The sequence below is a fragment of the Thrips palmi genome, unplaced genomic scaffold, assembly GCF_012932325.1.
Source record: "Thrips palmi isolate BJ-2018 unplaced genomic scaffold, TpBJ-2018v1 HiC_scaffold_11, whole genome shotgun sequence".
Taxonomy (NCBI): Eukaryota; Metazoa; Arthropoda; class Insecta; order Thysanoptera; family Thripidae; genus Thrips; species Thrips palmi.
Window position 1 is genome coordinate 621,720 of NW_023144622.1, and position 14,609 is coordinate 636,328.

The window sequence follows — 14,609 nt, forward strand, 5'->3', positions numbered from 1 at the left end:
TCCAGTTCACTGTCAGGGTAAACAACTCAAAAAAGTTTGCGCACCGATATATAAATGGACAATCATGAATTTCAGCCAAATTTCTGCAAAATTCATGAAAATTAGTCAAACTTTAAAGAAATTCTTTCTAACATTAAAATTTTATAATTCGTAAAAATTTGGCTGCATAAAATTTATTAAAAACTCATGTGGAATTGAAAAATTTGTTCACTGAAACTCGAAGTTACTTCCTCTCGGTCGTCCGCCACGTGACAACACTGGTTAAACCAAAACGTGGTTAGACGCCGCAGACCACGCAGATCAAAGGCATTTTTTTCAACAAACACTTTGAAATTTTTTGAAACAATCCGTTCAGACGATTTTGAGACACTCCCTAAAAATGACTAGAACATGTTTTTTTACACAACTCGTATCGAGTCCACCCTTGTCCTCCTCCTCTTCCACCCATTCTTTTAGAGCTGGGATTGCTTTTGAGAGTGTACTCACTCACTCGCTGGCGTGCCGACGCCGACGCCCGCCCCTTGGCTTGGGAAGGCGTGAGCAAACATCATTGGAAGCGTATCACTGTCAAGTCTCTTTACGTTTTTGTTGTTTTTATTTTTTTTTCTCCTTCAATCTTCTGCGCGCGCCTACTCTGTTTTTGTTGTTGTTTTTTGTGGTTGTCATTCAGCCGGCTTATTATTACCGCATCACGATGGTGGCGCTAAAGTGATGCCCAGCATCGCGCCTCGGCCGCCCCGGCACTCGCCCGCCGTGCGATTAGCCGCCGACAATGGCAACGTCCTCCGAGTGTGGTGTGTGTGCGTGTGTGTGCGTGTGTGTGTGTGTGTGTGTGTGGTGCGTGTGTGTTTGCAATTGTAAGATGCATGCGTCCGTTCCGTACATCCGTCGTGGGAATAACTCAGCGGCATACGCGCATTTTTTCCACAAAAAATAAATTTTAAACTTTTTTATGTTTTTGTTTTGCGTTTTGCCGCTTAATGTTTCTTTGGCACGTTGTACGACTGGCGCGCTGGGCGGGTGGTACACTGGTATCGCGTGTGTATGGCGGTGGCTCAGTGTAGATGACTGGGGGGTCACGTGGCTGGCGGCGTGGTGCTCTGTGTGTGTGTGTGTGTGTGTGTGTGTGTGTGTGTGTGTGTGTGTGTGTGTGTGTGTGTGTTGCGCAATGGTGTTGGCCGGAAGCCACCTTGACACTGCACAGTCGTCACTTGCATATCGAGGGGGCCCCCCGTGGGGTAGGGCACCTTGAGGGGGGCTCTGCGCTTCCAGGCGTCTTACGTGACCGATGCGGGCCCGGGGCCCGCGGGGGCTGCTCTGGTTCTGTCTCCCTCGCACTCTTAGGGCCTCTCGTATGGGTGCGAGAGAGACAGAGCGACGAAAACGAGTCTCTGAATCAGTGTGCCGGTCCCAATGGATGTGGGTGCACGAAGCGCGCAAAAGCGAGCGCCCCCTCTCGTCTGGATCCGCCCCCGCTGCAGATCGCGTCGCGACGCGTCGGATGGTCGCGTCGCGTTGTCCTGAACGAGGCACCTGCTGGGCGATTCCGAGTCGCGTCTCTGTCGCACTCGTGGGGCGTCTGGCTGGAGCGAGGGAGACAGAGCGACGCACAGTGGGCCAGAAGACCGGTGGAGGCGGCAAAAACTCGAGACGCGTTTAGAGCTCCAGAGTCGCTAAACGGGACTCGAAACGAACGTGTGACCCCACCAATGGAATCCTCGTTCGGAGAGCAATCCATTGGTGGGGTCACACGTTCAGTTCGAGTCCTGTCTAGCGACTCTAGAGCTCAAAACGCGTCAAGAATTTTTTGCCGCCTCCACCGGTCTTCTGGCCCACTGTGCGACAGCGGCTGCCGTGTCTAGCTGGGCGTGCGACTGCGGCAGGACAGGGCGTCCCTTCCAGGCCTACTTTTTCCAGGCGGAGCCGGGCGGGGCGTGCCGTGGTGGCATCTCGTCCTTGGGACATTACATAACGGACTCGCGCGCGCCGCCTCGCCGCCTCGCCGCCCGGCCCGCACCCACGGGGAGGGGGAGGGGGCGCCGCATGGACTCAGGGCCAATGTCACGTCGAGCGCGGGGAAAAGGGGGGGGGGTCGCAGTGAGCGGGGCGCCAACTCGATAACGTCTGCGGCGTTGACCGTCCTTTTCTCGCGAACGGCGAGAGTTACGAGCAAAGTGCATGGAATGAATTTTTTCCCCGATCGCATTCTACTCATAAACGCGCTTGAAACCTTACGAAGTATTTTGAGCATACCTAGTGCGAACTTATTGAGTTTGTTACAAGGAGAAATAGTTCTTAAATTACGAATTATTTTCTTTGTAAGCTTATGTATGCTCTGTGTTGAAGCTTCGTAGGACTTAAATTGTTTGTAAGGTTTTCAGATTGAAAGACTATGAAGCATCTGCTTTGTCGCTACGATTAACATGAAGGCTTTGTGGAATTCCTTCCTAGTTTGAAGATATGCTTCGTATTGCGAACGATTTTGCCTCTAACGTACGAACCATTTTGCGTAGATTTTAAAAATGCCTTCGTTTCTTGTGTGTTATGGAGTGTGCTTCGTTGACATTTTTCTGTGAGTACGAATGGATACAGCTGCCACCTGCTCAAATTGGCCTTCGCCAATAATTAATGCACAGAGAGTCCATAAACATGAAAGTGTGCCCACAAAGAGAGAGAATATAATCCGTAGTAAATAAATGTGGAAAAGTGGCGTTGGTGGCGCAATCTCTGATCGTGGGCGGGGCCGGGCAGGCGTTGAAAGAAAGTGCTGTGTCTGCTTTCCTCTCACGGACGTCCGTACGCCTTGCCTCGCCGTACGGCTTTGCCTCATTGCCGTGGACAAGCAATAATTATTGTGCTGGCGGTGCACCGCGGTGTGCGCGGCCGAGCCGGGCGGTTCGGAAGAGTCGCCGCGCCATTCTGTCTCTGTCGCACTCATGCGGCTCTCCATCAATGTGCGAGAGGGACGGGGACACTCTAAAAGTCTTATAATGGTGAAGATTTTCCATATTATGGTGAAGATTCTCCACATTATGGTGACGATTCTGCATATAATGGTGAAAATTCACCATTAGTGAAAATTCTCCATATTATGGTGAAAATTCTCCATATTATGGTGAAAATTCCCCATATTATGGTGGTGCAGCTGACTTCGTATCTTACAGTTCAAAATTCATCGTACTGTACAGATAATATACTGTCGAATTTATTTTATAGTATGGGGAAAATCTCCACCATAATATATTGGTGAAGCCTTTCACGGTAAGACATTTAGAGTCTACGGTGTACAGTGTACAAAGTTTTGAATTTCACATGAATTTCAACGACATGCAAACAAGTTTCTAGAAATTCCTCCATAAATATCAGTTGTTTTTTTTTTAAGAATCTCTTTGAGTTTTGACAAATATTCGTGCATTTTTGTAGAAATTTGACTATAAATCAAGATAGTCTATCAATTTCGGGGCACAAATTTTTATTTGGAGTTGTTTTTCCTTAATAGCGACAAACCGATCTTTCGATTCACTCAACTGCTCTCGGGTAACTTGAAATAGTGAAGGGTTTTCAGTGACTTCAGACTAGCATATTGCAAACAAATTTCCCAGAGTTTTAATAGATTTGTGCCGTGCACTTCTGAGAAAAGGCTTGGTATGATGACTGCACAGCTTTATTTGAATTCTCGGTAGGAAACGGAGGGCGTGCACTGCAGTGAACGGTCCCCCAGGGCAGGGAAATGCAAAATTAAGGCATTCGCAATCGATTGCCTCGTCTTCTCCGTTTCCATCCTCGTCTTGCCTTTCCCGTCCCCTCGCATCGTCTCTCTCTCTCTCTCTCTCTCTCTCTCTCTCTCTCTCTCTCTCTCTCTCTCTCTCTCTCTCCTTCACACACGCCCCCGACCCTCCGATCGCTGATACGTTATTCGTCTCACTCTCTGATAGGGACCGTCCCGCGGGGCAGACGAGTCGGAATAAACATAAAGCATTTTTTCACGCGGCGCCCCGGCGCGGCTTCGGTGCTCGTTCCGGCTCGGCTCGGCACCGGCGTGAGGTCCTTACGCGGAAGATGATGCATAAAGTTCTCTAGCGTGAAGTTTGGCCGCTTGACTCCACAGGGATGTGTGGGCGGGCTTACGTAAGCCGATGCACTTTCGTGCACTGAGCGCATCGCGATGCATGCGTATATCCGACCTGCGTGGGAGTTTGCTTTGCCCCGCGTCTTTCCGGCACACTCTAAATGTTGTACAGTGAAGATTCTCCATATTATGGTGCAAATGTTCCATTATGGTGGTGCAGCTGACTTCGTAACATACCATTGAGAATTCACGATACCTTTATAGAGATTTTGACGAATTTCGTTGGAATTATGGAGAAAATGTTTCATCATATTATGCTGGTGCAGCCTTTCACCGTAAGACATTTACTGTGCAGGCAGCCTGCGAGGTAGGCAGGCCCGCCGCACCGGCGTGCATGTGATTGCCTACCTTGGAGTTCACAGGCGTCCCAGCGTAGGCCACCCGCTCCACTGGCGTGCGTGTCATTGCCTACCTTGGAGTTCACAGGCGTCCCAGCGTAGGCCACCCGCTCCACTGGCGTGCGTGTCATTGCCTACCTTGGAGTTCACAGGGGTCCCAGCGTAGGCCACCCGCTCCACTGGCGTGCATGTGATTGCCTACCTTGGAGTTCACAGGGGTCCCAGCGTAGGCCACCCGCTCCACTGGCGTGCGTGTGATTGCCTATCTTGCAGTGTGCAGGCGCTTGGCCACCCGCTCCACTGGCATGCGTGCCTTGCGAGAGTTCTATCCTCGCCCCGATTCCAAAGAAACTGTGAGTGCATGCAGCACTTGGAGTGTGCGAGGGCTCGTTTCGAAAGGCTCCTTCACAAAACGGCCCCGGCGTGTGTGACTGTGTATTGATGGAGGGTTGCGGCCCGAGGCTGGCCCGTTTTTCGGGCGGCGTGGCGATGGTGGTGATCTGGGAGGGACCGGGCACACTACTGGGTTGCGAAGAAGTGGAGCGGTCTTGCGCACGCGGCGTCGGTCAGTGTCGGTCAGGCACGAGCACCCTGCCGGCACACAGTGGATTTGCCTGAAGACCGGTGGAGGCGGCCGAAACTCTAGACGCGTTTTGAGCTCCAGAGTCGCTAAACAGGACTCGAACCGAACGTGTGACCCCACCAATGGATTCCTCGTTTGGAGAGCAGTCCATTGGTGGGGTCGCACTCTCACTATGTTGTCATGAAATGGCTACACATTTATTTTCACAGTGTGCTTGGGCCGCGGCTGAATTTGTGAAATGTCGGTGAAAGGCGTCGCTGCCGGCCAGCCCATTATCGCGTGTCGGTATCGAGGTATCGAAGAATGGGGCTTTTGCTCTCGCTGCTTTTGGCGAGACGTGCTTTATGTCTTAATAAGGATCGGGCCGAACGGTGTAGTGGCCTTGGTCGCGGCTAGGACGTGTTGTCTGCGGACTGCGGCCGAGGTTCCCAGTCGGTTATACACCCTGAGCCTCTCACTGGATGTAGGAATTGAATTTTTAAAAGTTTGCCATTTTTGATTTTTTTCCTTTTTTTTTGAAATAAGTTTTCGGGCGTTGCTAGGTTGCCGTGGCTACGTTCTGTGGCTGCCAGCTCGGTCTGCCGGGCTGGCTAGCTACGCTCTGTGGCTGCCAGCTCGGTCTGCCGGGCTGGCTAGCTACGCTCTGTGGCTGCTAGCTCGGTCTGCCGGCAATGAAGCGTAATGGAGATTGCCAAGATGGCGAGACGGACAAGTGTATTATGAGTTTGCGATGCTAGGCCGCGCTACGCGTGACGCCGGCACGCTGCAGACTGATTCCGAGAGTCGTTTTCGTCACTCTGTCTCTCTCGCACTCATGGGGCGTCCCGCGTAGGTGCGAGAGAGAGAGAGCGACGAAAACGACTCTCGGAATCAGTCTGCTGGAAGTACGAGAATGTGGGCAGAAGGTGTGAGGAATGCGGTTCCGCTCATTTCCCTGCCTGTCTTATATTTTTCTTTCTTTATTCCATTTTCATTTATTTTTTATTATTTTTGTTTAATTCGATGTTGCTATGGCGCGGCTTCGCCCGGTTGTTGGACGGCGCAGTGGCCTTGGTGCGAGCACGCGGGCCTCTAGAAAAGTGTTTGAAAAAAAAGGTGTTTTTACGATTGTGATCATTACACTTGATTGTTTCGCCGGGAATGACGGGAAGGGCCGAAAAAAGGGCGGCGGCCGAGCGCGTCGCTCTGTCTCTGTCGCACTCGTGGGGCTCTCCGTTGAGGGTGCGAGAGAGATAGAGCTGATCTTGACACTGGCGTGTGGGGCCCTTGTTAACGTCACGTAAGCCCTACTTTCTCACCTACGCCGCTGCGTCGGGTGCGTACGTGCCCTTCGTAATGTTCCAGGGAATGTCCCTTGTACCGATTCCGGCAGCGGAAGGTTATGTCACGGCCGGCCTGCCTGACCCCCGACGCGGACTTGGACAGGACTCGAACCCGCCCGGGTCGGGGGGCCCTTCTGTCGAGCGGCCCAGCGCCACATATTTTCTATTGGTGAATGGGAAATATAAGAGCAGGTGGAGTGGTGTGTGTGTGTGTGTGTGGTGTATGTGTATGTGAGTATGTATGTGTATATGACTGGTCCAGTGCGAGCACCGGCTAGGCACTTGTCGCCAGGGTGAAATTGAAAGCAGCTGGACCCTCATCAAGATTCCAAGTGCTGAGGCCCTCTCTCTCTCTCTCTCTCTCTCTCTCTCTCTCTCTCTCTCTCTCTCTCTCTCTCTCTCTCTCTCTCTCTCCCTCTCTCTCTCTCTTTCTCTCTCTCTTTCTCTCTCCCGCCTCCCTTCCCCCTCCTCCCTTTTTTTCCAGGGCCTGCTGGCCGCGCGCCGCCCGTCCACGTCCAGGCGAGAGTAGTGAGTGACTTCAATCTTCGTCACACACTCGTCATTTGGAACGTCCACCACATCGTCGCACTCGGACGCGTGCATGCACCCTCACACACACACACACATACATATACATATACATACACACACACAACACACCTACACACACACACACACACACACACACACACGTGCGCCTGCGGTGTCGTCCGAGGGGCGTCTCCTTAAGTGCGGCCGTTAAGGCTTACGTGTGCTTACGTCGCCGCGGACCGGGCGAGCGGTCTGCACCACTGTGGTGTTCCTAGTTTGGCAGCCCTGGAAATGTATAGCGACGTCAGCGTTGAAATATGGCGCAGTTGCGTCCGCCCGGACAGTGTTTGTGTGTCGGCACAGTGCTGTCAACTTTGAACGCGAAACAATTTTTTGTTTGTTTTGTTTTTGAAGGAAGTGCGCGGAAATGTTTGTTGTGGGGTCGCCATGCATAGCCACGTCAGTTCGTCCCTCACCCTTTAAAACACTTTTGATCTGAAAAAAAATAGCAGTTTTTAACTCTTGACAACTAAGCGTTGTGAGCATTGTAACCATGATACTGCAAGATTATGAGCTTCACTTTGAAAACTCCATGTTGCAATGAACTTTTTTGGGAGAAACATCCCTTGTAATTTACAAATGAAGAACATATTAAATGGTTATACTGCCTAAAATTTGATCTAAATACTTCGTAATGTTTTTTTTTCTTTTTTCCAAAAATTCTTAATTTTTTCAAACTTTGTTATTTTAGCGCTCCTTGTGTCCTAAATGTAGATACCCTCAAAATTCTTACCTGCTGATGGTGACGCGTGTTGACCGGAAACGGTTTTGGCGGGAAGTTTGGTCTTGCGGTTGGGGGTGGGCTGGCATGGGTCGCGCCGCGCTGTAAGACGGATGGACGCCAGTTATGAGCACTTTCGCCATGTGTTGCAAACGACACTCTGATGTGTTATTCGGCCATCTCCTTCTTGCTTATTCGCTGGGGAGACGGGCCGAGCCGCTTCCTCATTCTCTCTCTCTCTCTCTCTCTCTCTCTCTATCTCTCTCTCTCTCTCTCTCTCTCTCTCTCTCTCTCTCTCTCTCTTCTCTCTCTCTCTCTTCTCTCTCTCTCTTCTCTCTCTCTCTCTCTCTTTCCTCCTCCCCCGTAATTTGGCGCGCTGGCCCGGCGGCCTGATGGAGATGTCCCCATAACGGCCGGACGGGCCCAAAGCTAGCGAGACTTGGCCGCGCGTTTGACGCGACCTCTTATTTATGGACGCCTGGGTCGGCCCGGCTTGGCCGGCTCGGCCTAGCTCGGCCCGGCTGAGCGGGCGAAAAGTGTCAGGCGGTGGGCGTCGAATCCGGGTATTTAGTTGCCGCTACCCGTGTTGGCCCGGACGGCGCCGGACGGACGGCCGAAACACGTTCTCGCCGCGGCCCACTGCCATAGGTCGCCGCGTCGTGGCGCTAGCTCGCGCCTCCCCAAATTTGTTTCTGCCGTCGTCCTGGGAATGTGTAGCGCGTTGCAGCCTGTGTGTGTGTGTGTGTGTGTGATTGTCACACTGTTATGGCCCGGCCCTGGCAACAGCAGCCCACTTCCGTTCTGAATAGAGTTGCAGAGCTGTGTGTGTGTGTGTGTGTGTGTGTGTGTGTGTGTGTGTGTGTGTGTGTGTGTGTGTGTGTGTGTGAAACGGGGACACACTTTTACGCCTATTTATTACATGCCATTGCACAATACGGAGACGCGACTGCTGTGAGACCCGATAAATCCTCCCCGCACGTCCGTCCGGCTTAACGCAGTTCCTGTCTTTTTGTTATTGTTTTTGTTGTCTTTTTTTTTTTGCTCGTCCTTGGATTAGGATCGGTTTGGCTGGCGACGCATTGCCCTAACGGTTTGCCGACGCAATACCTGGTGACGTTTGCCCGGCCGGTGTTTGACCGCTCCATCATGTCGCGAACAAGTGCGAGAGGGAGGAGGCACCCTACTGACACAGTGCCGGGCCGGCCATCAGTCGCTCTGTCTCTCTCACACTGCTGGCAAGCGGCCCTCGAGTGCGAGCGAGACGGAGCGGAACGAGACTGCAGCAGACTGATTCCGAGAGTCGTTTCCGTCGCTCTGTCTCGCTCTCGCACTCACGGGGCGTTCTTGTGGGTGCGCGAGAGAGGCAGAGCGACGAAGATGACTCTCGGAATGAGTCTGCAGGGGCCCCGCCCCGCCGCGCCCCGCCCCACCCCACCTCGCCCCGCGGACCAACGGGCGTGGTGCCTTGTACGCGGCTCGCAATATGTCGCGTCGCCGTGTCGCTGCTTTGGGGCTCCCCCAACGGGCTGCCTCCCCTACAGTGTGGCGCAACGGTGCCATCAAAGTGTCGTTTTCGGGACACACTGCCAAGTTTATTGTTCTTGTTAAGCAGATGACGTTATTTTTGTTACGCTTAAACTTTTATGGAGAGCAATCCACTGGTGGGGTCACACGTTCGGTTCGAGTCCCATTTTAGCGACTCTGGAGCTCAAAACGGGTCTAGAATTTTGACCGGCCTTCACCGGTCTTGTGGCCCACTGTGCCCTGGCCGCCACGGTCCGTTGCTTCTTGCCCCGCGGTGAGGCCCAGGCACGGCCCAGGCACGGCCCAGGCACGGCCCAGGCACGCTGCGGTGCGCACTTGTTTGGTGTGAATTATGCTCATTGTTCGGAAGAGACTCTTTATTGCTCCTCGACCCAACCTGACCCTACTGCGGGCAGTCCCAGCCGAACCAACATCGATAATTTGTGTGTGTGTGTGTGTGTGTGTGTGTGTGTGTGTGTGTGTGTGTGTGTACACTTTCGCTTTTCGTCTCGGCCCCCCCGCACGATCACCATTCCGTCGCGTTGTGGTAATGGAATGGAAGTCAAGTGCGCGTCATGTTTGATCTGGTCTCGCGGTGTACTCAACTCACTCAATGACACTGTTGCCAAACGTGCATAAGCGATTCAAAAAATTAATAATCATCCCGCCAAAAGAGAGCTGAGTTGACAGATTGAAGAGTAGTTGCCAAAATCTCGCGAACTGTGGTCGTTGTAAGCATTACACGTAGGGCTGCTGTGTTTCAAAAAGACGTGTTTGGACCATACCTTCCCAAAGCTTGTACAAAATAAAAACATTGAACATGTTTGTAAAAGAGAGTTATTTGCAATTTTTTTTTTTGTGGTTCTTAACTTTTATTTTGAAATTTTGCAGAACTTCCCAGAATTATTTTTTTGAACTGTCAATTTCATTTTTTTCACGCCTGTTTGCCCATTTTCCCTGTGCCTCCTCTGGCCGGCTCGCTAAAAAGGGGCCGCGGGGAAAGAAACACTCGCGCCTGCGTTTGTGGTGTGTAGTACGTCGGGGGAGTAGTCGGTGTGAACCGTAGTGACGTGCAATGAACGAGCGACGTACATGGTGGCAGAAGGCAAGGCGGTTGTGAAAGCTGCACCTCTACCTGCTGATGCCTCTCGGAATAATAAGAATGGGGGCCTGCCTTGCCTGCCCCTCTCGCATACTATGCAAACTGTTTGTAACTAGGGTGTCCCCCAGCCCTCCCCCTCATCACCAACACCCCCCCTCCCTTCACACACACACACACACACACACACGAGCGACCCCCCCCCCTCTCTCTCACAATCTCTCTCTCTCACACACACACACACACACACACATACACACACAACACACACACACACACACACACTGGTGGATCATGGAATACTTGTCGTACCGAGACGGACATTTGACGACTGAGATTGATTACGATTACATGAGTGTAAGTGCGCCGGAATGCGCCGCTCCACTGCTAATGAATGATTACTTTCCGTCCTGGTGACGTCACTGACGTGCTGCGCTGCGCGTGTTGCAGGCGTCCGACCGGCCGCGGCCCGAGGTGCGGCACGTCAACAAGACCCCGCGGGAGGAGCTGCTGGAGTCCATCCTGAAGGGCAAGAAGCTGCGGCCCATGAAGACGACGCTCAAGAAGCGAGGTGAGTCCCTCTGCGTTTGGCATGTGCACTGGGAAAACTGGGTCGGAACAGTACGCCTTTTGTGAAGCGTACAGTGTGTATACGCTCTTCTTAAAAGAGGATATGAGTGGCTTGGCCATGGCCAGAACCCTGGAACTCCCCGCCTCGGTCCTCGGTTCTAGTGCTCTACCATTGGCTGGAGTCCTGGAACTCCATAGTCCTTAGTCGCAGCGCTCTACAGTTGGCTAGAATCCTGGAACGCCCTAGACCTTGGTTCTAGTGCTCCACAGTTCACCAGAATCCTGGAACCCCCAGCCCTAGGTTCTAGTGCTCCACCATTGGCTGGAGTTCTGGAACTCCATAGTCCTTGGTCCCAGCACTCACAGTTGGCTAGAATCCTGGAACTCCCTAGTCCTTGGTTCTAGTGCTCTGGAGTTCGCCAGAATCCTGGAACCTCTCAGTCCTTGGTTCCAGTGTGCTCTTACGTTGGCTGGAGTCCTGGAACTCCTTCGTCCTCGGCTGCAGAGCTCCGTTGGCGAGGTGTGCGGGTGTTTTGGGTCCCGGCAGTCTGTAAGCCAGGAAGGGTGGAGATTCCGAGTAATTACGGTTAACTGCTGAACAAAAGCGAAAGTGGCGGCCTAGCAGCGTAGCGGTGCACACAGTGGACTAGCTGGTCCAGTGGTCTGCACCGGCAGCGTGCGCCAGCGTGCAGCACAGTGTCTGCGGAGGCGGCGGCCCCGGGCGGGCTGCCAGCAGACTGATTCCGAGAGTCGTTTTCGTCGGCCTGTCTCTCTCGCACTCATATGGCGGCCCTTATGGGTGCGAGAGAGACAGAGCGACGAAAACGACTCTCGGAATCGGTCTGCAGCAGCAGCGCCCATTGGCAGCTGGAGAACACTGATTCGGAGAGCTGTTTTCGTTGCCCTGTCTCTCTGGCACTCGTGTGGCGTCCCTTATGGGTGCGAGAGAGACAGAGCGTCGAAAATGACTCTCGGAATCAGTCTGCAGCATCTGTGCCGGGGGCGGCCAGCTGGCTGTCAGTGCGAGCACTCATTACTTAAGGAGCGAATCAAGACCTTAACGCAACGCGCCAATTTTGCTTTTATTTTATTCAAGCCTAGTTGAAAACACCCAAGCAAATTTGTTAATACATCCGCTCTGCTTAAAAAAATTATTCAAATTTTTTGGAGTTCTATTTGTTTAGAAAAAAAATGGCCTGTCACCTTCAAAATATTCCTAAAACTCCAGTATGACAATTCCTCCGTGCGAGTTTTTGTCTTGGAAGAGCAGTTCTGGGATTGCAAAACGAACCATCCTAAAATTTCGTCAGAGCTTCGAAATACACTTTCCTGACATTTTTTCCCTCCGAATTTGCCCATTTTGTTTTCTGTACAAACGATTGTCACTTTCCTTTGTTTTCGTAGAGAAGAAAGGTGAAAAACATGTGGCCACTCAAACACGTGGACGTGACGGATCGCCCCGCCCCGCCCCGCTCTTACCGCACTGTGTCCGCACCTACCTACCTACCTACCTCCGATCACAAACGGATGGATATTACTTATTTGTGGACCTTGACCACTTTCTCCCGCATCCCAGCAATCAAAGCGGCACTTAGGGAAGCAGGCCACCGCGCCAGGCCGCGCCAGGCCGGCCACCTGTGTCACGAAGATGCACCGCACCGTTGCGTAACACCTCACTCACTCCGCGCCGTCGATCGGCCGTCCGTGCCCGCTCTGGATGTTTGTGCTGCGCAGTGCCAACTTCACTACAAAATCCACTGTGTACTTGATACATGTATAGGAGTGTGCTTGGCAAGAACACATCCATAGGAGTGTACTTGGCATTTTGCTTTTTCTCAAATTTGATTTTGTAGCTTTGTTGGCGGGGCCTTTTTTTTCGTTAAGTTGGCGCTCCTTGCGGCGGCGCCTTGTTTGGGCCGCGAATAATACAGTGTGGGCGCGAGAGCGCGTTGGTCCATTAGCCTGCCATTCATTGGGTATCGCCCCCCAAATTAATAGAGAGTGGCTCAGGAAGCGGAGCAGCAGAGCAGCAAGCTGCAAAGCCTATCGCGGACGGCCATCTCGCGGCCCGCGCCACCAGGCGCCTCGCGGACCATCCCCAGAGAGAGAGAGAGAGAGAGAGAGAGAGAGAGAGAGAGAGAGAGAGAGAGAGAGAGAGAGAGAAGAGCGACTAGAAGGACTCTTGGAATCAGTCTGCTGGTGGTCCACCGAGCCGAGCAGTGCACTGATTCCGAGAGTCGTCCTCGTCGCTCTGTCTCTCTCGCACCTGCACGGGACGCCCCATGAGTGCGAGAGAGACAGAGCGACGAGAACGACTCTCGGAGTCAGCCGGAACCGATTCGGACGCGCGAGGCTCGGCTTTTCGGTCGCGTCATGGCGACGGTATCGGAGCGCTGCTTTTCATCGCTGTCACACGCTAATTGCACATGGCGCTGATTTCTCCTCCTCCCCGCACGTCCGCCAAATTCACAACGGCGTCGCGAAAAACGTGCGTGGTGTTGTTATATGCACGTGCTGTGAACAACATTTGGGCGTCATTGCGCACACGTTGCATAAAAGTGCATCATTTTATGCGTTATTTTGGTGCATAATTCGCAAAAATTTTGCATATAATGTCCACGTTATGTCGTACACATTTTACATGCATGCATAACTACGCCTAAAAAACCCAAAAGCCTTTAGCGTGTCCATATTTTTCATTTTTTTTTTTCATCGGGGGCTTTTTTTTCTGGTGCTTAAAACTGTGCCGCGCCCACCCACGCCGCGTGCGCGCTGGCCGGCCATTACGGCCACGTTTCTGGCAGTGTAGCGGGCAGCAAATGCGTGCACCGGCGTAATCGGCCCCGATCGAACGTATAGAAAGTTTTGGTGTGAGTGTGCAAATCCCCTCGCCTGGCTTTCATTTACCGCGAGGCGGGCGGCCGCGCGCCGCGCTGCAGGTTCCTTTCAAAATGCACCACACTGAATTTGGCGGCCCGGGGCTCGGCGCACAGTGGGCCAGAAGACCGGTGGAGTCGGCCAAAATTCCAGACGCGTTTTCAGCGCCAGTGTCGCTAAATGGGACTCGATCCGACCGTATGACCCCACCAATGGATTCCTCGTTCGAACAGCAATCCATTGGTGGGGTCACACGTACGATTCGGTCTCATTTAGCGACTCTGGAGCTCAAAACGCGTCTAGAATTTTGTCCGCCTCCACCGGTCTTCTGGCCCACTGTGCGGCGCGAGTGCGGTGCCCCTTTCACTGTGGTGTTTGTTTGGCCCGCAGACTGATTCCGAGAGTCGTTTTCGTTGCTCTGTCTCTCTCACACCCATACGGGACGCCCCATGAGTGCGAGAGAGACAGAGCGACGAAAACGACTCTCGGCATCAGTCTGCTGGAAAGGGGCGGCGGGATCGCTATGAGAAATCGGCGTGTCGGCTGCCGCCCTCATCGAACGGCCTTGAGCAGCCCGAGGTAATACCAAAAAATAATGCGAAAAAAAATCAAAACCAATTAAAAACTTTTTTAAAAATTAGAAAAAATAATTGTATAGCAGAGCGTGTTGCGAACTGACGGCGGAGAAATGGCCGAGTCCTTGACTGGACATCTGGCCCGCCCCGCCCCGCCACGCCCGGCCACGCCCTGCCCCGTATTTGCTCTCGTCGCCGTGTTCTCGCCTCATTAATAATAATTATGGCGCTCGCCGGCGATGAGTTTTAACGGTGTCGCCCTGCTGTCACTTCGTAGCGA

General features: G+C 52.8%; 1 protein-coding gene across 1 annotated transcript in view; it reads left to right on the top strand.

Annotated features, from left to right (window-relative positions):
* Positions 1-14,609, top strand: part of LOC117639553 (protein spire) — a 162,269-nt gene that overhangs the window by 94,566 nt on the left and 53,094 nt on the right. Inside the window, 1 exon segment of the mRNA XM_034375338.1 lies at positions 10,758-10,878. Coding sequence (XP_034231229.1) covers positions 10,758-10,878 — 121 coding nt within the window.